Source organism: Carettochelys insculpta, chromosome 1 (assembly GCF_033958435.1).
Source record: "Carettochelys insculpta isolate YL-2023 chromosome 1, ASM3395843v1, whole genome shotgun sequence".
Taxonomy (NCBI): domain Eukaryota; kingdom Metazoa; phylum Chordata; order Testudines; family Carettochelyidae; genus Carettochelys; species Carettochelys insculpta.
This window is the reverse complement of record NC_134137.1, coordinates 63,357,425-63,382,062: the sequence shown is the minus strand read 5'-3', so window position 1 is coordinate 63,382,062 and position 24,638 is coordinate 63,357,425. Positions and strand designations below refer to the sequence as shown.

General features: G+C 41.4%; 1 protein-coding gene across 1 annotated transcript in view; it reads right to left on the bottom strand.

Moving 5' to 3' along the window:
• Positions 1–11,079: 11,079 nt before the first annotated feature.
• Positions 11,080–24,638, bottom strand: part of SUCLA2 (succinate-CoA ligase ADP-forming subunit beta) — a 42,416-nt gene continuing 28,857 nt past the window's right edge. The window contains exons 7-11 of the mRNA XM_074987986.1: positions 22,625–22,786; positions 22,396–22,538; positions 15,061–15,181; positions 14,417–14,505; positions 11,080–12,624 (exon numbers count right to left, since the gene is read on the bottom strand). Coding sequence (XP_074844087.1) covers positions 12,550–12,624; positions 14,417–14,505; positions 15,061–15,181; positions 22,396–22,538; positions 22,625–22,786 — 590 coding nt within the window. The 3' untranslated portion in view covers positions 11,080–12,549. The remainder of the gene's footprint in view (positions 12,625–14,416; positions 14,506–15,060; positions 15,182–22,395; positions 22,539–22,624; positions 22,787–24,638) is intronic.

Genomic DNA, 24,638 nt, shown 5'->3' with positions numbered 1-24,638 from the left:
TGCTCTCCTCTGGACCCTCTCCAATTTCTCCACATCCTTCCTGAACTGCAGTGCCCAGAACTGGACACAATACTCCAGCTGAGGCCTAACCAGCGCAGAGTAGAGCGGGAGAATGACTTCTCGTGTCTTGTTCACAACACACCTGTTAATGCATCCTAGAATCATGTTTGCCTTTTTCGCAACAGCATCACACTGTTGACTCATATTTAGCTTGTGGTCCACTATAACCCCTAGATCCCTTTCTGCTGTACTCATTCCTAGGCAGTCCTTTCCCATTCTGTATGTGTGACACTGATTGTTCCTTCCTAAGTGGAGCACTTTGCATTTGTCCTTATTAAACCTCATCCTGTTTACTTCAGCCCATTTCTCCAGTTTATCCAGATCCTTTTGAATTATGACCCTATCCTCCAAAGTTGCAACCCCTCCCAGCTTGGTATCATCTGCAAACTTAATAAGTGTACTTTCTATGTCAATATCAAAATCGTTAATGAAGATATTGAACAGAACCGGTTCTAAAACAGACCCCTGCGGAACCCCACTAGTTATACTTTTCCAGCAGGATTGAAAACCATTAATAACTACTCTCTGGGCACGGTTATCCAGCCAGTTTTTCACCCACCTTATAGTAGCCCCATCTAAGTTGTATTTGCATAGTTTATTGATTAAGTGTATTATGTGAGACCATGTCAAATGCTTCACTGAAGTCTAGGTATACCACATCCACCGCTTCTCCCTTATCCACAAGATTCGTTATTCTATCAAAGAAAGCTATCAGATTGGTTTGACGTGATCTGTTTTTAACAAAATCATGCTGGCTGTTCCCTAGCACCTTACCACTTTCCAATTGCTTGCAGATGATTTCTTTAATTACCTGCTCCATTATCTTCCCTGGCACAGAAGTTAAGCTGACTGGCCTGTAGTTTCCTGGGTTATTCTTGTTCCCCTTTTTATAAATGGGTACTATATTTGCCCTTTTCCAGTCTTCTGGAATCTCTCCCGTCTCCCACGATTTTCCAAAAATGATTGCTAAAGGCTCAGATACCTCTACTATCAGCTCCTTGAGGATTCTAGGATGCATTTCATCAGGCCCTGGTGATTTGCAGACATCTAATTTCTCTAAGTAAATTTTAATTTGTTCTTTTCCTATTTCAACTTCTAAACCTACCCCTTTTTCACGAGCATTCTCTATGTCAGGCATTCCTTCAGATTTCTCAGTTAAGACCGAAACAAAGAAATCATTAAACATCTCTGCCATTTCCAAATTCCCTGTTACTGCTCCTCCCTCCTCTCTGACAATGGCCTTACCCTCTCCTTAGTCTTCCTCTTGTTACCAATGTATTTGTAAAAAGCCTTCTTGTTTCCCTTTATGCTTGCAGCTAGTTTGAGCTCATTTTGTGCCTTAGCCTTTCTAATCTTGCTCCTGCACGCTCGTGTTGTTTGCCTATATTCATCCTTTGTAATTTGTCCTAGTTTCCATTTCTTATACGATTCCTTTTTTAGTTTGAGATCATGCAAGATCTCCTGGTTAAGCCAAGGCAGTCTTTTGCCATGTTTTCTATCTTTCCTGCACAGTGGGATAGCTTGCTTTTGGGCCCTTAATAATGTCCCTTTGAAAAACTGCCAACTCTCCTCAGCCATCTTTCCCCTCAGTTTAGCTTCCCATGGGACCTTACCTACCAGCTGTCTGAGTTTACCAAAATCTGCCTTCCTGAAATCTATTATCTCTATTGTACTGTTTTCCTTTCTACCCTTCCTTAGGGCTGTGAACTCTATGATTTCATGATCACTTTCACCCAGGCATTCTTCCACTTTCAAATTCTCAATAATTTCCTCCCTATTTGTTTAAAATTAAATCTAGAACAGCTTCCCCTCTGGTAGCTTTTTCAGCCTTTTGGAATAAAAAGTTATCTGCAATGCAATCCAAAAATTTATTGGACAGTCTGTCCCCTGCTGTATTAGTTTCCCAACATATACTTGGATAGTTGAAGTCCCCATTTACCACCAAATTCTGGGCCCTGGATGATTTTGTTAGCTGTTTAAAGAAAGCCTCATCCACCTCTTCCACCTGGCTAGGGGGCCTGTCGTAGACTCCTAGTAGGACCTCATCCTTGTTTTTTACTCCTCTGAGTCTAACCCAGAGACTTTCAACCCGTCCATCTCCACTTCTGTCCAGGTGTGTACATTTTTAATATACAAGGCAACACCTCCTCCCTTCTTTCCCTGTCTGTCCCTCCTAAGCAGGCTGTACCCTTCAATACCAACATTCCAATCACTTCGGTGTGGGACACTTCGGTGTGGGAAAAATGAACAACAATGGACAGCGTCTCCTTGAACTGTGCACGTACCACAAGCTGTGCATCACAAACACATTCTTCCAAACGAAGCCACAGCACAGAGTGTCGTGGACACACCCACGCTCGAAGCACTGGCATCAACTAGATGTGGTCATCACTAGGCGTAATAACCTCAAAAACGTCCTTCTGACACGCAGCTATCATAGTGCTGACTGTGATACAGATCACTCACTAGTTTGCTCCAAGCTCAAGCTGAGATCCAAGAAGCTGCACCGCTCTAAACCTGCTGGTTGGCCCCGCATTGACGCCAGAAAGACCGCAAACTCGGAGAAAGCTGAAAAGTTCAGAGAGACCCTCCAGGAAAATCTGCACAGCGGCCCTGGGGGTGCCAATGCGACATCCAAATGGCAACATCAGAGGGATACAGTTTACAACAAGGCCTTGTCCGTGTTTGGAAGAAGAGCTAGAAACACAAACGATTGGTTCGAAGCTAACTCTGATGAGATGATTCCAGTCATTGAAAAGAAGCGCGCTGCACTCCTGGAGTACAAACGCTCACCGAGCCAGAGTACCCAGCAAGCACTTAGAGAGGCCACAAGAACAGTACAGCAGACAGCCAGGCGCTGTGCCAACAACCACTGGCTCCAGCTATGCAGCAGCATCCAGACCTGTGCCGACTTTGGTAATCTCAGAGGAATGTACGAGGGTATGAGGAAGGCATTAGGACACACCCAGAACAAGATGGCACCTCTGAAATCCAAATCTGGTGAAGTCATTGCTGACAAAGCCAAACAGATGGAGCGCTGGGTTGAGCACTACTCCGAGCTGTACTCACGTGAGAACGTTGTGGTTGACGCAGCCCTCGATGCCGTCGAGCTTCTACCAGTAATGGATAAACTGGATCAAGAACTGACTGTGGATGAACTGAAGAGAGCCATCGACAGCATTGCAGGAGGAAAGGCCCCTGGTCAGGATGGTATACCACCAGAGGTAATCAAATGTGCCGCAGACACACTCCTGGAACCCCACATGAGCTACTGTGCCTGTGCTGGAAAGAGGGTGAGGCTCCACAGGATATGCGCGATGCTAACATTGTAACCTTGTATAAGAACAAAGGAGACAGAAGTGACTGCAACAACTACCGTGGAATCTCCCTCCTAAGCGTCACTGGTAAACTGTTCGCTCACGTCATCCTCGGCAGACTCCAGAAGATTGCTGAGAGGGTGTACCCTGAATCGCAGTGCGGATTCCGCGCAGAGAGGTCTACCATTGACATGGTCTTCTCTCTAAGGCAGCTACAGGAGAAGTGCAGGGAGCAGAGAAAGCCACTCTACATAGCCTTCATCGACCTGACCAAGGCCTTTGACTTGGTCAGCAGGGATGGTCTGTTCAAACTGCTCCACAAGATAGGCTGTCCTCCACGGTTACTCAAGATGACCCAGTCGTTCCACGAAGACATGAGAGGAACCATCCAATATGACGGCGCATTATCGGATGCTTTCAGAATCAGGAGCGGTGTCAAACAAGGAGGCGTGCTTGCTCCGACATTGTTCGGGATCTTCTTCGCACTCCTCCTGAAGCATGCCTTTGGATCTTCAACAGAGGGCATCTTGCTGCACACAAGATTTGATGGGAAACTGTTTAACCTTGCAAGGCTGAAAGCTAAGTCTAAGGTGCGAGAAGTCCTCATCAGAGACATGCTGTTCACAGACGATGCTGCTGTAGTGTCTCACACAGAAGACCAGCTTCAAAAACTGCTGGATCAGTTCTCCAAAGCGTGCAAGGACTTCGGGCTTACCATCAGCCTAAAGAAGACAAACGTACTCGGTCAGGATGTTGCTGAATCCCCATCAATCAGCATTGACAACTATACTTTAGAGGTCGTCCACGAGTTCGTTTACCTCGGGTCCACCGTCACTGACACCCTGTCGTTGGACACTGAGCTAAATAGGAGGATCAGAAAAGTGGCCACAACTCTGTCCGGACTCAGCAAGACAGCGTGGAATAACAACAAGCTGTACACTCACACCAAAATGCAAGTCCACAGAGCCTGCATCCTCAGCACCCTCCTTTATGGCAGCGAGACTTGGACCCTGTATGCCCGCCAGGAAAAGAGGCTGAACATCTTCCACTTGCGCTGTCTCTGGCGCATCCTTGGAATATCATGGAAGGACAGAGTGACCAACACCGCTGTCCTTGACCAAGCTGGAATCCCAACCATACACACCCTCCTCAGGTAGCGTCGACTCCGCTGGCTTGGCCACGTCCACAGGATGAATGATGGAAGGATTCCAAATGACATCCTGTATTGTGAGCTAGCCTCTGGCAAAAGACCTCCCGGATGCCCCCAGTTGCGCTACAAAGATGTCTGCAAGAGAGACCTCAGAGCGGTAGACATCGAGCTGGACAACTGGGAAGAACTAGCAGACGACTGCAGCAGATGGAGGCAGGGGTTACACAAGGGCCTTCAGAAGGGCAAGATGAAGATCAGACAGCTAGCAGAGGAGAAGTGAGCACACAGAAAGCACACTAAGGACTTGCCAGACACCCAGTACATCTGCAAGAGATGCAGCAAGGACTGTCACTCTTGTGTGGGTCTTCATAGTCACAATAGACGCTGTAAATGAAGTCCTCAATTGAAACTTTAAAGGGCGTGATCCATAGTCTATGCAGACTGAAGGATGCCTACTACTACTACCTAGGATATAAAAGAGACAAGATAGATTAGGTAATATCTTTTATTGGACCAATTTCTGTGTGTGTGAGAGAGAGAGATGCTTACAAGCTGAAGAGCCCCATATAAGCTCAAAAGCTATTTTCACAAACAGAAGTTAGTCCAGTTAAAATATTGCCTCACCCACCTCGATGCTAATGAGACTTATGACAACTGTATTCCAAAGCATTAGCACTGTTTCCCATTTTTAGTGTATCACTTTTGACTACATTTCTGTATGTCATCTCTTCATTTTCAAGTGTGGTTTTATTGTTAAAAAATGTAAAACAAAGTGACACCTTTAACACATGGAACATATGTGCCAGATATTCAGTTCTATCTGACTTCAGTGGCAGACATTTTAATTGCTTTTTACTTCTATTAAGTTACAAGCTAAACTTGATGGAGCTGTACTCTATCCCTTCTTGTACATCAACAAAAATGTAATCAAGTCAAACCAGTTACCTGTGTCAGTCCTTTGAAGGGCCTGATGCTGCACAGGTGTTACCAACAGTTTAATTTGCCATGAAAAACCTTCTTTGTTGCAATTTTGAGAGAAAGCATACAAATGACACCTCATTGAGGGCATCTCATATGAAAGTACACTGAGACAATCTCAGACCTCTCAAATGCAGTTGTAATTGCTTTTCAGTTAGAAACTCAAAGTCAAATGTATTAATTTTAATTTGCAAGCCCACTAAAAAAATCAATTGTAGACCCTTTTTTCAGCTGACTTCACTGAAGAAATTTTAAACCTCAGTTGTGAATATGACATGCCAAATATCAGATGTGCCACCAAACAAAATTATCTGTAAACTTCTTTATCCTTTATTTACTCCCTTCCCATTTTTGCCTCCACAATTTCTAGCCCAATATTCTGTCTGGGGCACCTGGCATTGGCCACTGGTAGAAGAGGGGATGAACAGAGCAGGTAATCTATCCCGACACCCATTCCCATCTTCTGATAGAGGTGACAGACATCATCCCTGCCTATCCTGGCTAGTAGTCATCAATAGGCCTATCTTCCATGAATTGATTTAGCTTTTTCTGAAACCTGTTGGGTTTTAAATCTGCTACCTAGTTATTTCATTTGGTCCTAGTCCTTGTGTTGTAGGAAGAAGAAACTAACTCTTCCTTAATCACCTTCTCCAAACGAGTCTTCTGGAAATTTAAGTACATTATGTCCACTAGCTTATCCCTTTTTCACGTTTGTTGCCTCCTCTAAGAATTCTAGTAGATTGATCAGACATGATTTCCCTTTACAAAAAACGTGGTAGTAACCCTTCCACAAATTTTATTTATCTATATGTCTGACAACTCTCTTCTTTCCTATAGTTTCAACAAAGAACATAAGAACGGCCATACTGGGTCAGACCAAAGGTCCATCCAGCCCACTATCCCGTCTGCTAACAGTAGCCAATGCCAAGCGCCCCAGAGAAGGAGAACAAAAGACAATGATCAAGTGATTTATCTCCTGCCATCCATCTCCTGCCCTTGTACTGAAGGCTAGGGCACCATACTTTATCCCTGGCTAATAGCCATTTATGGACCTAACCTGCAAAAATTTATCAAGCTCTTTTTTAAACCCTAACAGAGTCCTGGCCTTCACAGCCTCCTCGGGCAAGGAGTTCCACAGGTTGACTGTGCGCTGTGTGAAGAAAAATTTCCTTTTATTAGTTTTGAACCTACTACCCATCAATTTCATTTGGTGTCCCCTAGTTCTTGTATTATGGGAAAAGGTAAATAATTTTTCTATATTCACTTCCTCCACACCATTCATGATTTTATATACTTCTATTATATCGCCCCTCAATCGCCTCTTTTCCAGACTGAAAAGTCCCAATCTCTCTAGCCTCTCCCCATATGGGACCCGTTCCAAACCCCTAACCATCTTGGTCGCCCTTTTCTGAACCTTTTCTAATGCCAATATATCTTTTTTGAGGTGAGGAGACCACATCTGCACACAGTACTCAAGATGTGGGTATACCATAGTTTTATATAGGGGAAGTATGATATCTTTTGTCTTGTTATCTATCCCTTTTTTAATAATTCCTAACATCCTATTTGCTTTACTAACTGCCGCTGCGCACTGCGTGGATGTCTTCAGAGAACTATCCACTATAACTCCAAGATCCCTTTCCTGATCTGTCGTAGCTAAATTTGACCCCATCATGTTGTACGTGTAATTTGGGTTATTTTTTCCAATGTGCATTACCTTACACTTACCCACATTAAATTTCATTTGCCATTTTGCTGCCCAATCACTCAGTTTGCTGAGATCTTTTTGTAGTTCTTCACAATCCCTTTTGGTTTTGACTGTCCTGAACAACTTGGTGTCATCTGCAAACTTTGCCATCTCACTGCTTACCTCATTTTCTAGATCACTGATGAACAAGTTGAACAGAATTGGTCCCAGGACTGACCCCTGGGGAACACCACTAGTTACCCCCCTACATTGTGAAAATTTACCATTTATTCCAACCCTTTGTTTTCTGTCTTTTAACCAATTCCCGATCCATGAAAGGATCTTTCCTCCTATTCCATGACCGACTAATTTACATAAAAGCCTTTGGTGTGGGACCATGTCAAAGGCTTTCTGGAAATCTAGGTATATTATGTCCCCTGGGTGCCCCTTGTCCGCATGTTTATTAACCCCTTCAAGGAATTCTAATAGATTAGTTGGAGACGACTTCCCTCTGCAGAAACCATGCTGACTTTTGCCCAACAATTCGTGCTCTTCTACGTGCCTTGCAATTTTATTCTTTACTAGTGTTTCTACTAATTTGCCTGGTACTGATGTTAGACTTATCGGTCTATAATTGCCAGGGTCTCCTCTGGAGCCTTTTTTAAATAATGGCGTTATAGTGGCCGTCTTCCAGTCATTGGGTACCAAAGTGGATTTAAAGGATAGGTTACAAACCACTGTTAATAACTCCGCAATTTCACATTTGAGTTCTTTCAGAACCCTTGGGTGAATACTGTCTGGTCCTGGAGACTTGTTACTATTCAGCTTATCAATTAACTACAAAACCTCCTCTAATGTCACTTTAATCAGGGAGAGTTCCTCAGATCTGTCACCTAAAAAGGCTGGCTCAGATTTAGGAACCTCTGTAACATCCTCAGCCGTGAAGACTGAAGCAAAGAAATCATTTAATCGCTCCGCAATGGCACTGTCTTCCTTGATCGCTCCTTTTATATCTTTATCGTCCAAGGACCCCACTGCTTTTTTAGCGGGCTTCCTGCTTCTAATGTATTTAAAAAACATTTTACTATCATTTTTTGAATTTTTGGCTAGCTGTTCCTCAAAATCTTTTTTGGCTTTTCTTCCTCCATTATGACACTTAATTTGGGAGTGTTTATGTTCCTATTTTCCTCACTAGGATTTGACTTCCACTTTTTAAAAGCTGCCCTTTTCTCTCTCACTGCCTTTTTAACATGGCTGTTAAGCCATGGTGGTTCTTTGTTAGGTCTCCTACTGTGTTTTTTTATTTGGGGTATACATTTAAGTTGGGCCTCTAGTATGGTGTCTTTAAACAATTTCCATGCAGCTTCCAGGGATTTTAGTTTAGTTACTCTACCTTTTAGTTTCTGTTTAACTAGCTTCCTCATTTTAGTGTAATTCCCCTTTTTGAAATTAAATGCCAGAGTGTTTGACCGCTGCGGTGTTCTTCCCAACACAGGAATATTAAAAGTTATTATATTGTGGTCACTATTTCCAAGCGGTCCAATAACAGTTACCTCTTGGACCAGATCCTGCATTCCAGTCAGGACTAGATCGAGAATTGACTCTCCCCTTGTGGGTTCCTGTACTAGCTGCTCCAAGAAGCAGTCATTTAAGGCATCAAGAAATTTAATCTCTGAATCCCATCCTGAGGTGACATGTACCCAATCAATATGGGGATAATTGAAATCTCCTATTATTACTGTGTTTTTTATTTTGATAGCCTCTCTAATCTCCCTTAACGTTTCAGCATCACTATCACGGTCCTGGTTAGGTGGTCGGTAATATATTCCTAATGCCATATTCATATTAGAGGAATGAATTGTTTTCCATAATGATTCTATGGAACATTTTGATTCCTTTAGGATTTTTGTTTCATTTGATTCTATATTATCCTTCACATATAGTACCACTCCGCCACCCGCACGACCTGTTCTGTCTTTCCAATATAATTTATATCCCGGTATGATAGTGTCCCACTGATTGTCCTCATTCCACCATATTTCTGTGATGCCTATTATGTCAACTTCCTCCTTTGATATGAGGTACTCCAGTTCACCCATCTTATTAGACAGACTCCTCGCATTTGGGTAAAAGCACTTTAAAAAATTACCACTATTTATATGTCCGCCTTTCACAGACGCGTTGGATTTTTTTATATGCGATTGTTTCACATCTGATCTTGCCCATATATTTCCCACGTTCCCTATCCGACTAACTTCTAGGGAATCCCTATCTATGGAGCCTCGTGTAAGAGAAGTCTCCGTCCAATCCACGTGCTCCCCCGTAACCAATCGGCTTTCCCCCACCTGTTAGCTTAAAAACTGCTCTACGACCTTTTTAATGTTTAATGCCAGCAGTCTGGATCCACCTTGATTTAGGTGGAGCCTATCGTTCCTGTATAGGCTCCCCCTACCCCAAAAGTGTCAACAGTTCCTAATAAATCTAAACCCCTCTTCCCTACACCATCGTCTCATCCATGCATTGAGACTCTGAAGTTCTGCCTGTCTATCTGGCCCTGCGTGTGGAACTGGAAGCATTTCAGAGAATGCCACCATAGATGTTCTGGATTTCAGTCTCTTTCCTAGTAACCTAAATTTGGCCTCCAGCACATCTCTTCTACCCTTCCCTATGTCATTGGTACCGACATGTACCACGACCACCGGCTCCTCCCCAGCACTGCCCATAAGTCTGTCTAGATGCCTCGAGAGATCCGCAACCTTCGCACCAGGCAGGCAAGTCACCATACGGTTCTCCCAGTCACCACAAACCCAACTATCTATATTTCTAATGATCGAATCCCCCACTATTAAAACCCGCTTCTTCCTAACAGCTGGCGCTTCCTCCCCCGGAGAAGTATCCTTGGCGCAAGAGGATACCATAGCACCCTCTGGAAGGAGGGTCCCAACTATGGGATGGTTTCCCTCTGCTCCCACTGACAGCTCTCCTTCCCTGAGCCTTTCATCCTCCGTAACAGCATCAGGACTGTCAGATTGGAGGTGGGACAGCCCTACCATGTCCCGGAAAGTCTCATCAACAAACACCTCTGCCTTCCTTAGCTCCTCCAGTTCAGCCACCCTGGCCTCCAAAGCACGCACTCGGTCTCTGAGGGCCAGGAGCTCCTTGCATCGAGCGCACACATACGCCACCCGCCCACAGGGTAGGTAGTCATACATATTGCACTCGACACAATAAACAGGATAGCCCCCACTCTGCTGCTGGGCTTCTGCCTCCATTTCCTACTCTAATTATATATGAGGGTTTAATTAAATGTTTCAGATAGAGGTTGTTATAAAGGATTTAAGTTTAATGGCAATAGAAGTCACTGGCTCCCTCCAAGCTCCCCCTCTAACTCCCCTCTCAAAACTCCCTCCTGTTCGCAAGCACCCGGTCGCACAGCTCCCTGGTCGCTTACTAGCGGGGTTTAAGTGCTTGGCCTCCCTGATAGCTCCTCCCTCTGCCTACAGCTCAGCCAATCAGCACACGGTGTTTCAATTCAAACCTAATCAAGACTCACAGCTTCCAACTGCCTGCCTGAGCACACGGCCTTTCAAACAAACACTCAGCTCAGCACTCCAAACTCCAAACAAACAAACACACACAAGCCCAAGTTTGCTCAGTACTGAATTTAGATTTGCCAGCCAACATTTGCCAGTATCGCCTCTGGAGTCCTTTTTAAAAATTGGCATCACAGTCACTGTCCTCCAGTGATACAAACTTATGGAAGTTGCCTTTGTGAAATCCATGGTCAGCATCATGAAGGAGACACAGGAACCCATAACAAGGCTAATGAGGCAACATCCAACCCACACAAAGTAAACATGATTGATTTTTAAGGCATTTGTTCAGTATTTTTATGCACCACAAAGTGAAATGTTTTTAAAGTACAGTGACAAACAGTAGCATATGCGAATTTGTGCAGTACCTTGCACAAATGGGAAACAATCCAAATGGAATGTGGAGTCTACTGTAACAAAAACTAATAAAAAAGCTTCTCCATATCCAGTGAACACCATAACACTTTCAATATAAGGATCCATCAAGTGAAGGAACCCAGATACTAACTTAGCTTGTCATTATTCCAAATAGGACAAGTTAAAACAAACGTGAAAGTTAGATTCCTTTAAATGCCAATTTAACGTGTGTTAGCAGCAGAGACAAATAAATCATTATATTTGATCAAGTTCCCTTAGCTTTTTGGCCACTTAAAACTGAAAAAATGCTGCCAGGTAAGCAAAATGGCAAAGGACAAGATATCCTGTTGATAGGTTTGTGTTGCATTGTTCATAACTCAAATGCTTTCTAGTGCTACCTTCTTACAGTGCCTTTCCTTGCAGAAAAGCCAGACTGGGAAGAACTGTACATTCACTTTTAGTACAACACTGTACAAGACATTATGTAAGCATCACTGTATCACCAAGTTCCTGTAAGTGTACATGTTTCAAAGCCATTCTGTGAAGTACCAGAACAGACATGCTGTTTTATAGATGTGCAAAACCTCTTTTGCCTATTGGTTTAAACTCCTTCATGGGCTCACTTCCCTTTGTCAAATATTAATCAAAGTGGACAAAGGAAAATTGTAATACTGATCTCTTGTAAGAAATCTTATTAACTTGCAATTGGCATTCTAATTTGTTGTATGACATGTCTGATATATGTTTAAAAATATGCTTTATTGTTCACATACAAAGCTACATGAAACTTTTCAGTAAGCACCAGAAACTAAGACGACTTTGGTGCTACAGTATATTTTCTCATGATTGTTCCAATGTCCCAATATTTAACTGATCAGATCCACAAAGCACTTCTAGACTTGCTGTGTTTGTTCAAATGCACTGTTTATGATTATGCTTGGTATGCTTAAATCCATTTATTACACTGCAGATTATAAAGGTCACCAATAAAAATATTTCAATACATTCCTCCATATTATGAGTGTTAGAGTATCTAGTCATCATATTTATCTTTCCTGAAGCTAATATGAATATGCAGATAAAGTAACTTCAGATTTTATTCAGAAGAATTTGTTTTCCAACAAAAACTGTTTGATAATAGTGAATGAGTATATTGCAAGTGACGTTCTTCAGCAGCAGCTGGAGGGCTGGGACTGCAACTAAAAGGCCACAGATCAGCCACACAGACAAATGTACATGAATTCTGACCATTTTGAATATTAACATGAAAGACCAGGTACTTTAAAGTTGTGCACCTGTCAAGCAATTAAATTCTCCACACACAAAAGGGGGGGGGCGGCGGGGGGAAACAGAGAACACAGTATTTCAGAGAATATAACACATTAGACACACCCGTGACATCTCAGATCAGATTGGCAACTGAAACTTAACATCCACCTGAGCTTGCTTTGCTAAGGTCACTATTTCTGAAAGTTTCACAACCTGCAGGAAGGGGAAAAATAGGTAAAAGTTAGAGCAATAATTGAAGTAATACTGACAGTTTTACAAATGACATTACAGATTGAACCTCTTACATCCAGTACTTTCTCGTCCAACACCACCAGACCATGGATATCGCAGGACCAGAGAATCCCAGGGCTGGGACCAGAACTGCCTCTGTGGGGCAGTGGCCAGGGCCAGAGCAGTGGCTAGGGCCAAAGCTAGAGCCCCTGCCAGTCCTACTGCAGTGTAGGGTGGGGGCTGGAGCCTCCACCTGCCAGAGCCCCATGGCAGCCCTTGGAAGCCCTGACTCCTTGGGGAGCAGGAGGGTTGGGGCAACTTGGGGCAGAAACCCTGGACCCCCCTGTGGTACAGCAGATGTTCGGAACCTGTCAGGTCCTGACCATGCCATACCAGGAAGGTGAAATCTGTACTAAATTTTAGGAGTTCAACTAGACAGTCTATTTTAGAAAGTGATGCCAGAAAGAACTTGTGATAAGGAAAAAAAGATAGATTCACAGATTTAGGGCCAGACAAGACCATTGTAATTAGGCAGTATTTGTGACAGAGGCCATAGGACTTTCCTGAATTTAATTCCTGCCTCAAGTCCAATATCTTTGTTGGAACTAAAGCCTATTTTTTCTCCTCAAGAAAAAGAATTAAGATTCTGGATTTTAGAAGTTTACTGCAGTGGAGAATTCACCACAACCTTGTTATATTGTTCAAGTTATTAATTTCCCTCACAGTTAAAATACACACCTTATTTCTAGTCCACTTTTGTCTCAGATGTCAGGTGCCCAGTATGAATTACAAATACAGGTTTATTCCCAGCTTTATAAAACTAGCAAATAGAGCATAAGTAATCTACAGACTCATGTGATCCTATTATTGTTGCTCGTTCTCACTCTTGCATTTGTTTGTTGCACCTGCTTGCTGCATTTCTTAAGACAAAGCTCTTCAGGGAGCGAGGACTTGTCTACAAAGGGCTGTGTCTGAAAGTAGTATATGCTTACACTCCTATTCAGGATCAGGAGCCCTTGTTACTCTTTAATTTAAGCCATGTTGCAAGGGAATCCAGACACAACAGGAATAAGCCACTCCCATTTCATTTTGAACGATGGACACTTTATACAAATGCTATGTAGGTTTAAAACCCATACTCTCTGCTGCAGAAGCATAAGCATAGACTGAACTTGACCAGCTTAATGACATTTCCACTATGCCCTTAAACGCAGAGTTTTGTGGATGTGGGTGAGCAGGTTCTTCCACTGAATGCAGGTAGTTCTGAAGAGTTCAGCCCCAGGAGCTAACACTACAAATGATTCAGATTATGCACTGGTAGCAACCTTGCTTATTAGGAAATTCAAAAACTTACTGTTGGTTTTCACCTGTAAGTGCTGACCTAACAGTATTCTATCAAGGAGACATGCACTGTTAGCAGTGCAGCCTTTCACGTAAGATTTTTAGCTTGGTCCCTTTTGCCCAGCTAAAAAGTTAAAGATCTCCTGACTCTTATAAAAGCAGGCAATCTAGCCAATATCCCTCTCTTGTAATAGAGCAGGCTCTTAGTTGGGGGTAAAACAGATTCTACTTACAAAATCCCCACCCTACAAGTTACTGACTGCTTTGTGAAATAATTGGATACATGGTGTCCCACTCATCTTCAAGACTTCAAATATGTTATCCCTGGCCAAAGTTTTAAGGTGGCTGGGACAAGATAAAACTTTACGAAGACTTCATGTTGAAACACAGTATCTGTTTTGAAGAGTTATGCCAAAAGCTCTTTCTTACTCACCATTTTAGCAGCTTCATCTAAGTCATCACAGGCAAGGATTTTGAGGCCACTAGCAGTTATTAAAGCTTTGGCATCATCAACCCGTGTACCTGAAGAAAGAGAAGTAGTTCTAAATAACAGAATTCACTTCTGACATACTATAAGTTTCAACCAGAGATAGCATGAGCAGGAGACAATCAAGTTTTCCTGGACAGGTCTACCAAGAAAACTCGAAATTGAGATAAATACAGCATGCACTAGAAGGCATTTGCAGTAGCAGCAAGTTAGATTTGCTGTTCTAAAATGTTAAACAGTTACCAAAACCAATATGGTAAATAGTAAATATTTAATAGCATCTGTAAGAAAACCACTGGATTTTAAATGGTTTATATTATTTATTACATATTTTTATTTTATATATATATATATATATATATATATATATACATACACATATACACACACACACACACACAGGTGCTTTGTATAGCTACATATAGATATCTCTACAAAATAGTCTTCTGTTTACAAGCACTTGTGCTATGCATTGTATGAACACCTAAATACTGCCATCATTATTAGTAGTACTTCTCTGGCACCTGAGAGCACTACTGACACACACAGATCCAAAGATCTAGGCATACACAATACGGAAGAGTGCTCACCTTGTAACCGAACAACAATAGGTATTTTTAGGTCCAAATCCTTTACTGCCATAATGATACCTTGTGCAATAACATCACATCGCATAATGCCTCCAAAAATATTCACCAAAATAGCCAGCACCTACATACAGAAGCAGCCATGTAGGGTTATATGTTAAATGACAGAACACAGCTCAAGTCCACCACTCTACGCAAATATTGAGAATTTTAACAAGCAGAAAAAAAGATAATTGCATCAGATAAGAAAGATTCAGACCACTCAGATGGGCAAAAAATCAGTTTTTAAATATTCAAGCCCCAGAAATGCAATGCTAAGCACCTGGTTCAAGAACGCTGATTTCACCTAGAATATGAATAAGGCTAACGAGTTACTTGTCTCTAAAATAACGTGCACCAGAATCCTGTTTGTCTTAGGTAATCGGGACTTGGCCCAGATAACAATCAAAGATTCAGATAATCCAGAGAATGGAAAGCCTGTCAACAAGAGAGATACCCTGTGTACATTCTAAAATGTATGTGGCAAGACAGATAATGGAGGATTAGATAAACAGGATTTTGCTGTACTGAAAGACAATTACGACAAAGGTATAGAACATCAGGACAGGAAGGCACCTTGATCAGTTATTTACTCCAGTCCTCTGTGCTCATGACAGGGCTAAGTTCTAAGACCATCCCTCACAAAACATTTCGATAATCTGCTCTTAAAAATCTCCAATGATGGAGATTCCACAATCTCCCCGGACAATTTATTCCGGTGCTAACCAACCCTAATAGTTAAGAATATTTTCCTAATGCCAACCTATGCTGCCCTTGTTGCAATTTAAACCCACTGCTTCTTGTCCTAGCCTCAGAGGTTTAGGAGACTAATTTTACTCCCTCCTCTTTGCAAAAACCATTTATGTACTTGAAAACTGTTATGATGTCCACTGAGTCTTCTCTTCTCCAGTCAACAAACCCATTTTTTCAATCTTCCCTTATAGGTCATATTTTCTAGACCATTCATCATTTTTGTGCTATCCTCTGGACTTTGTCCAATTTGTCCACATATTTCCTTAAATGTAGCATCTAGAAATGGACACAATATTGCAGCTGAAGCCAAATAAACTCGGATTAGAGTTGTAGAATTATTTCTTGTGTCTTGCTTACAATACTCCTGCTAATACAGCCTAGAATAATGCTTGCCATTTAAGTCTCAGTGATGCTCCATGATTTATTTTTGTTTTTGGAAAGTTTCTGTATTTATTCTTTAAAACATCAAGAGTAGCAGGCATGAATAACCATTCCCTTTTAAAAAAATGAAACACCCTAATTTGTAAGACGCCAACTGAAATAAGGTGCAAACCAAAGAAAAACATGTTGATTTCTTATATGAATGTCTAAATGACTGTACCATAACTTTTCCCAATAGTCTTAGTCAACTAATTTTCTGAAGAAAGTTATTTTTATTTAAAGAGATTAAAAAAAAAAAAAAAAAAAAATCTCAGCTAGTAAGATCACCATTTCCCAATTGGGGGTGGGCCTTCTAGTTAAAGAGAATCCTTCTAAACGCATTCCCTAAATTAACACTTTGGTTTGTCATAGGAAAGATGAACTCTATTGAAGGACTTACATTAGAACAAAGAATGAGCATGTTTCAGGACTCCTGGATTTTACTCCTGACTCAGTCTCCACAAAATTTCAATGTGGATAAAAAAGGGCTTTAATCAAAATTTTAAAAAGAGATTTACTTAGAGCTTATGTTGCCAATCATCTATCTCAAGCACCAAACTTACAATAAAATGTCCTAATTTAAATACGTTTTGGAAGTTGTGTTATACTGGAACAGACTGATATGTTCTGCCAAAGCAGTTGAGCTCAGATGAGCTATACAAGCTAACAGGGCCATATATACATATAAACATAGGAACCGGTGAAAAGTTGAGGAGGCCCTCAGCTTCTCCAGTACGGCCAAGACAAATGGCCTCTTGCCCGCTGTACAAGTCCCATCTGCAGAAATTTGATTAGGGTGCTCAGGGAAGGAATTAGTAGAATCACTGTCCTACTCTCACCTCTTCAGGCAAACAATACAGTTGTAAGAGATGCGAAAGACAAGAGCATAAGTAGTGCTTCACACCATTTCAACAATTGCTATGTTTAAACCTTCAGTGCAGAAGGAAAATTATTGTGAATGCCTATATCTCATAAACCAAATATACCAACTCAGAAGACATGAGGGCATGCTACACAAGGAGTGCTTTGACTGCAAGAAGAGCTCTGACACCTCTTAAAGCAAGGTCTGCAATAAGCACTAAAGGAAAAAACAAGGTCTTCAAAATGAAAATTATCAATTTACTTCAGATGAGTCTCCCAGTCCTCCATCTATAGGGAAAGGTCACTAAAGACTTTGAGGTGGAGCGAAATGAAGTCCAGGCTTCATAATGGCCGAATACCAACAAAGCAAATGGCTCTCTGCATTTCCTGCTCATACTTCTGAGGAGGAAAAGTGTAATCTAGTGAGCTAGAGCTCAGTATCACTGATATCAAGTACTCTGCCGGCAGCAAAGCCTGAGGCTTTCTGGAATGACAGTGTCTCCCCGCCGGGACCCCAAAAGAAACACAGACATGGTATTCAGTCGCTAACGCCAACTCAAGCTACTTTCAGAAGCTCTTCTTCGCGGCATTTTGAACTAGACTTGTGCTGATCATAAGGGAGTTTTCTGCCTACACAAATGACGGGAGGGCATGTCCTCAATGCTTGAATGAGACAAAAACAACAATTACTTCACACGTCTGATGCAAGCAAACGATACAGTAATCATGCTCATGTGTACAAAATGCATGCTTCCACAACGACTCAGATGATATTTATTCTGATGGTGCTACAAGTTCAGAGGCCTTTGGTGTTCACCCATTACAGCCTGCTGTGAAGAGATTCTATATAAAAGACAATCATTTTAATCTGCATACATTTAAGTTCAAGTTTAAAGCCCTGGAAATGCTATGATCCTAGAGAACAAAATTAACCAGGAAAACTGATAAGAACTGTGACTTTATTAGCAGTTAAATGTTACTCATTTAACAATTTTAAAGACAAGGAAGTCTCTTCACAAAAATCAGACAAATTAAGCACCTATACATGCAATCATAATTTCTCAGTCAACCACCCAAATGACTAAAATTTGAATATTCTTTTGTTCTTTAATGTGAAAATCAACATTTTTTTTCAGGATATTAATTTAAACCGAATACCTGAAATTGGGCTCCCATTAAATACACTTTATGGGGTCTATTATGTCATGACTTCTTGGTTCCTGACCGGCCATTATCTCAGTACATGTACAGAGGGGGTCAGCAACCCCGGCACACGTGCCAAGAGTGACACATTAGCTGATTTTCATCCACACATGTCAGGAGCTCAGCCCTGTCCCTCTTCCTCCATGCAGCAGGGAGCTTGCTCAAAGCCATGCTGCCTGTGGATTAACAGAAGACCAGCTAATGGTACCAACCACCACCTAAATGGAACAGCATATTTATTTATAATGAAGATATTGTAAGTAGGACTATTAAGCCGTGTCTACACGTGCACGCTACTTCGAAGTAGTGGCACTAACTTCAAAATAGCACCCGTCACGGCTACATGTGTTGGGTGCTATTTCGATGTTAACATCGACGTTAGGCGGCAAGACGTCGAAGCCGCTAACCCCATGAGGGGATGTGAATAGCGCCCTACTTCGAAGTTGAACATCGAAGTAGGGCACGTGTAGCCGATCCGCGTCCCGCAACATCGAAATAGCAGGGTCCGCCATGGTGGCCATCAGCTGAGGGGTTGAGAGACGCTCTCTCTCCAGCCCCTGCGGGGCTCTATGGTCACCGTGGGCAGCAGCCCTTAGCCCAGGGCTTCTGGCTGCTGCTGCTGCAGCTGGGGATCCATGCTGCATGAACAGGGTCTGCAACCAGTTGTCGGCTCTGTGGATCTTGTGTTGTTTAGTGCAACTGTGTCTGGGAGGGGCCCTTTAAGGGAGCGGCTTGCTGTTGAGTCTGCCCTGTGACCCTGTCTGCAGCTGTGCCTGGCACCCTTATTTCGATGTGTGCTCCTTTGGCGTGTAGACATTCCCTCGCAGCGCCTATTTCGATGTGGTGCTGCCCAACGTCGAAGTTGAACATCAACGTTGCCAGCCCTGGAGGACGTGTAGACGTTATTTATCGAAATAGACTATTTCAATGACGCTACATCGAAATAAGCTATTTCGATGTAGCATGCACGTGTAGACGTAGCCTTAGTGACTTAAAAAGTATCACTGACACTCTGGACTGTTCACAGAGGTCAAAAGGTCAAATTTCAGCTCTCCGTCTCAGAAGGGTTGCTGACCTCTGATATAGAGCATGCTCCATGAGGAGGCTATCCCATAGGTTTACTGAATACTGCTGATGAAATCATTCTACGGCTATAGGTCAGCTTGTAGGAAGACTACTGTCTCAGTATTTATCATTGGGCAAAATTTTTTTACGGTTTAAGAGGAGACAAGCTTGACCCATATCTACTACAGTTCAGTATGGTTCCTATCAATTCCTGTTGTGAGATGCTTCGTCAAACAAGAAATCTTAGGATCCCAGCACTTACTGGTATTAAGCACTGATGCTTTTATCAAAATGCTGTTTTGTCAGCAAGCAATCCAAGCCCTAAATCAGTGTAGCAGCAGCCACAGCAAAGTCAGCCAGAAAGAAAAATAATATGGTCCCAGCCCATAACACACTGAACATGAATGTCTACTACTACCTAGGAGTTGACCGCAATAAGTAGGCTCTCAATCCACATTCACAACTAGACTGTTGAAGCAAAGACTGATGTTTTACCTGAAGAGTTAGGTAGAAATAAAATTATCTACTTTATCTCGATTTATAATCTCAGAAATGAATACAGAAGTGTTTTACACTAACCTTTAACATGACAGTGCACCAAGGTTTCTGTGTAAACTAAGAGTCAATAATTTCATTGTGTTGTAATTATTTGGTTATAGAAAACTGGCCAGCTCTTCTCTCTCAAAAGATGGCTCAGCATCTCCTCCCCTACTACTCATAATCATCTCAAGCTTTTAATGCACCTCATATCACTGTATTAGTCACCTCCTTGTTTCCTACTATCAATCTTTGTACCACTGCTTCCTGTCCACCTATTGCTTACAGACACTTCTCCTACCCTTTCCCCAGCTTTAGGAAACTCCATCCTCCTGGAAATCACTACTCATCACCCACAACCTTCTAGCTGCACAACTTTCAATGACCATCTTATTTCTTCTTCACTCAGCTTTCCACAATATGGTATTGTTCTTAACTGTACTAATTTCTCCCTTCATATGTGAAGTGCACCACTGTTATACAGAATCACAAGTTACATCCATTGTATCTGCCAGTCTGCCTTTCTCACTGCAGCCTTAACCCTCAATGGAGGTGGAATACAAGCAAGCAGTGATACCATGGATATCAAGTTCTATTGTCCGTATGATGGAAAATACAAAGTCAAAGGGGCACTTCATATAGAAAACTAGAATGGCACGAGTGACTCCTTTGCAAGTTCTTCTCCATTGTACAGGAAGAGATTTAATAATCCAAAGAGATACTGATGAGTACTCATGGGCAGCTTTGCTTTATGATGTGCTTTGAAATTGAGCATACTGCAGGAATGATTTAATTCAGGAAGAAAAACAATCAGACTAGGGATTCAGGGACAGAAATTTGAGAGGAAGGGGATGGAAAGAGGAAACAGAGTGACCTTTTTAAAATCTTCTCTGAAAGGAGAGGAAATGTGAGCAGAACTGCTTAAAGTGAAGAGTTGTTAGTAGAGTGCCAAATAAACTCAGGTTTCCTTTGTGGTATTACTCCTATCCATTAGTGAGCATCTGCTTTTAGGGCAGCCGTCGAGTTCTTCTTCACAGTGGCCAAAATTACACTCAGTTACATTTTAACTAAGATATATGTTCACTTAAAGAAAACAAACCAGAGTTGAAGCTGCAGAGATAATTAAAAAGTAAGTTGTTTAGCATTTATTCTGAATACATGGAAAAAAGCATTTTCTCTAAACTTATACTACATTTAAATGATTTTGGATGTCTCCTAAAGACTAGTTGTTTCTATTTAATTTGGTGTTATATTTAACCTACCTTCAAATTACATAGGAAAGTTTTTTTGAAAATTAGAAAATCCTACTTTTATATTTAAAGGGGAATATTTTTAATTACCATTAAAAAGTAACACACAAAGAAGGGAGTTCGATAACTTTCTTTTAATAAAAAAAAAAAAACTTTCATAAAAATCCTGAAGTTTTCTTCAGAACAGGATTTGCTGCTTCTGTTTCTTCCCTTTCCAGAGGCCTTGCCATCCTTGAAGTTTCAAAAAAAGGAGACACACCGAGAGGGAGCGTATCTGTATCAGTATCTACCAATTCACCTTGTATTATAGTGTGCTATACATTACAAACACACTACATTACAGATATATCACAAGTGTTAGGTGTCTTCTTTTGATTTTGCTAGTTAACTGCTTAGGGAAAAATAAAGATCTACTGGGAATTTAACATCACAATTGTCTCAAATACAGTTGCCAGACATTTGACTAAAAGGGGCTCCGTGGGTTATTTAGACACACATGCTTGTCCCTCCAAGTGAGAGCTGAGAGACTTCCTACTTCAGTCCTTCAGCAAATAAAAGGACTAATTCCAGATGGATAAGAAATGAAAAAACAAAAACAAAAACAAAAACAAAAAAACTTAACATGTTTTTCAGGCCTTCTTTATCCATATGGTCAAATACTAAAGACAGCACAGTTCCCCTCTTTGTAGCTCACCTTTAGAAGTCACGTATGTTAGAGAAAACAAACGCCGTTTCTACATGCTAAAACGGCCTGAAAAATGCTAATGAGGCACGGATGTAAATTTCCAGTGCCTCATTAGCATAGGGTCACATGATTTGGAGTCTAGAAGAAGCTCTTCCGGACTCCAAAACAGCATGTAGAGGCGCAGCCCCTGGGGGATCTCCCAGAAGGAAGTCGTCCTTTCGGAAGCTCAGGCTTAGGCTTCCGAAAGGACGACTTCCTTCTGGGAGATCCCCCAGGGGCTGCGCCTCTACATGCTGTTTTGGAGTCCGGAAGAGCTTCTTCTAGACTCCAAATCATGTGACCCTATGCTAATGAGGCACTGGAAATTTACATCCGTGCCTCATTAGCATTTTTCAGGCCGTTTATTAGCATGCCACTTTCGGAGAAAGTGGCACGTGTAGAAATGGCCAAAGTATGCATTGTCATTCAGCATTTATTATTCAACACTGCAGTATTTAAAAAAAAAAAACCTGACCCTTGTGTTACCTTTTTATCTGAAGTAATAAGTTTAAATGCTTCTGTTACTTGTTGTACCGTAGCACCACCACCCACATCAAGGAAATTTGCTGGAGTGCCTCCGTGAAGTTTAATTATATCCATTGTGGCCATTGCCAATCCAGCCCCATTCACTGTAAGAAAAAGTTACATTGAAGAACTGCACTGGCAACAATTACATCCAAGGTATTTAAACATCTAATATGTAGAACACACATACCTAGACAGCCTATGTTGCCCTCTAGTCCTATGTAGTTGAGGTCTGCTTTAGCAGCATCCCTGTCTCTCTCATCCTCTTGTGTCCAGTCCTGCAGATCAAAGATTTTCTGCTGACGATAGAACGAATTGCTATCGAAGTTTATCTTTGCGTCCATACACATCACTTGGGAAACAAAAAAAAAAAATTGTTTAATGTTTAAGTTTTAGACAGGTCAAATACTTCTCTGAAGTGCTTATTCTATTGTACACTGGGGCACCAAATTCTTTTTTGAGCTTACATGCTAAGTCACGTAGTCTTCACTCCATAGATTCCAAGGCCAGCAAGGGACCATTGCGATCATTTAGTCTGGCCTTATGTACAATACAGGCCATTGAGCATGCCCAAAATAATTTCTGAAAACTTCTTATCTGGATTTTAAAATTGCCAGCAGTAGAGCATCCACCATAACCCTTGGTAAACCGTTCCAATTATTACTGCTTACCATCAATAATATTTATTTTCCAGTCTGAATTTGTCTAACTTCAACTTCAAACATTGGATCTTATTATATCTTTCTCCACTAGGCTACAGAGCAGCGTGTCATCAAATTTCTGTTCCCCACTTAGTTACTTATAGACTAATCAATTCACACCTTAACTTCTCTTTGTTAAGCTACACAAACAGAGCACCTTCAGTCTGTCACTATTAAGGCACATTTTCTAACACTTTAATTATTCTCATGATACATCTCTGAACCCTCTCCACCTGATTAACATCTTTCTTGAACTGGACACAGTACACCAGCAGTGGTCACACCAATGCCAAATACAAAGGGAAAAATCACCTCTCTATTCCTCTAACAGTGCTTAATCTATGCAACCAAGAATCACCACAGCCCTTTGGGCCACAGCATCACACTGGGAGCTCATGTTCAACTGAGTATTCACTGCCCCCCCGCCCAAATCTTTTACAGAGGAAGTGCTTCCCAGCCCAGAGTCCCCATCTAGTGAAAACAGCCTATATTCTTTCCTCCTAGATGCATAAGTTTGCCTATATCCATAATAAAAATGCATGCTGTTTGATTTTGCCCTGTTTACTAAGTAATCTAAATCACTTTCCGTGACCTGTCCTCTTCATTTAGCCCTTCTCCAATTTTGTGTGTCATCTGCAAACTTTTATATCAGTAATTATTTTATGTCTTCTTTCAGATCATTGATCAAAAGCCTTAAAAAGCATCAGGCCAAGAAACAATCCCTGCATGACCATACTAGAAATACGCCTGCTTTGTCATGACTCTCCATTTATGATCACATTTTGAGACTAGTCAGTCAGTTTTTAATATATTTGATGTGCCATGTTAATTTTGTATTGTTCTAGTTTTTCTGTCAAAATATCTTGTGGAACTAAGTTAAATGTTTTGCAGAAAAGTTTTAAGTATATTACATCAAAACCATTACTTTTATCGAACTTGTAATCTTATAAAAAAAAAAGTCAAAGTTAATTTGACAAGATCTATGTTCCACTAACCTATGTTGATTGCTAACAACCCAATTACCTTCCTTTAATTCTCAGTTAATCAAGTCCTCTACCAAATCAGTTACTCCATTATCTTGCCCACGATAAATGTTAGGCTGACAAGCCCATAAATTACACAGGTCATTCTGTTTACCCTTTTTACATATCGGCATAACCCTAGTTTTCTTCCTGTCTTCAGGAAGTTCCCACCCTTAATGCAAATTAACATCAATGGTTTGGAAAGCTCCTCAGCAGGTTTTTTTTTTTTTTTTTTTTTTTTAAAAAAAACCCCTGAATGCAACCTTCTGCTTAAAAGACATCATGTAAATATCACAGGACTTCATAATACGAGACTACCTCACATTAGAGGCATTACTTCACCTTTGGACTCCTGACTTGCAAGTACCTTTAAACATACAAATGAATTTCTTGAAGAGTGTTTTTACAGTCTGGGCTGTCTTTCTAGTAGTAACATGTCTAGAAGAGAGAACACAAACTCACCAAAATAAGAAACTGTCTG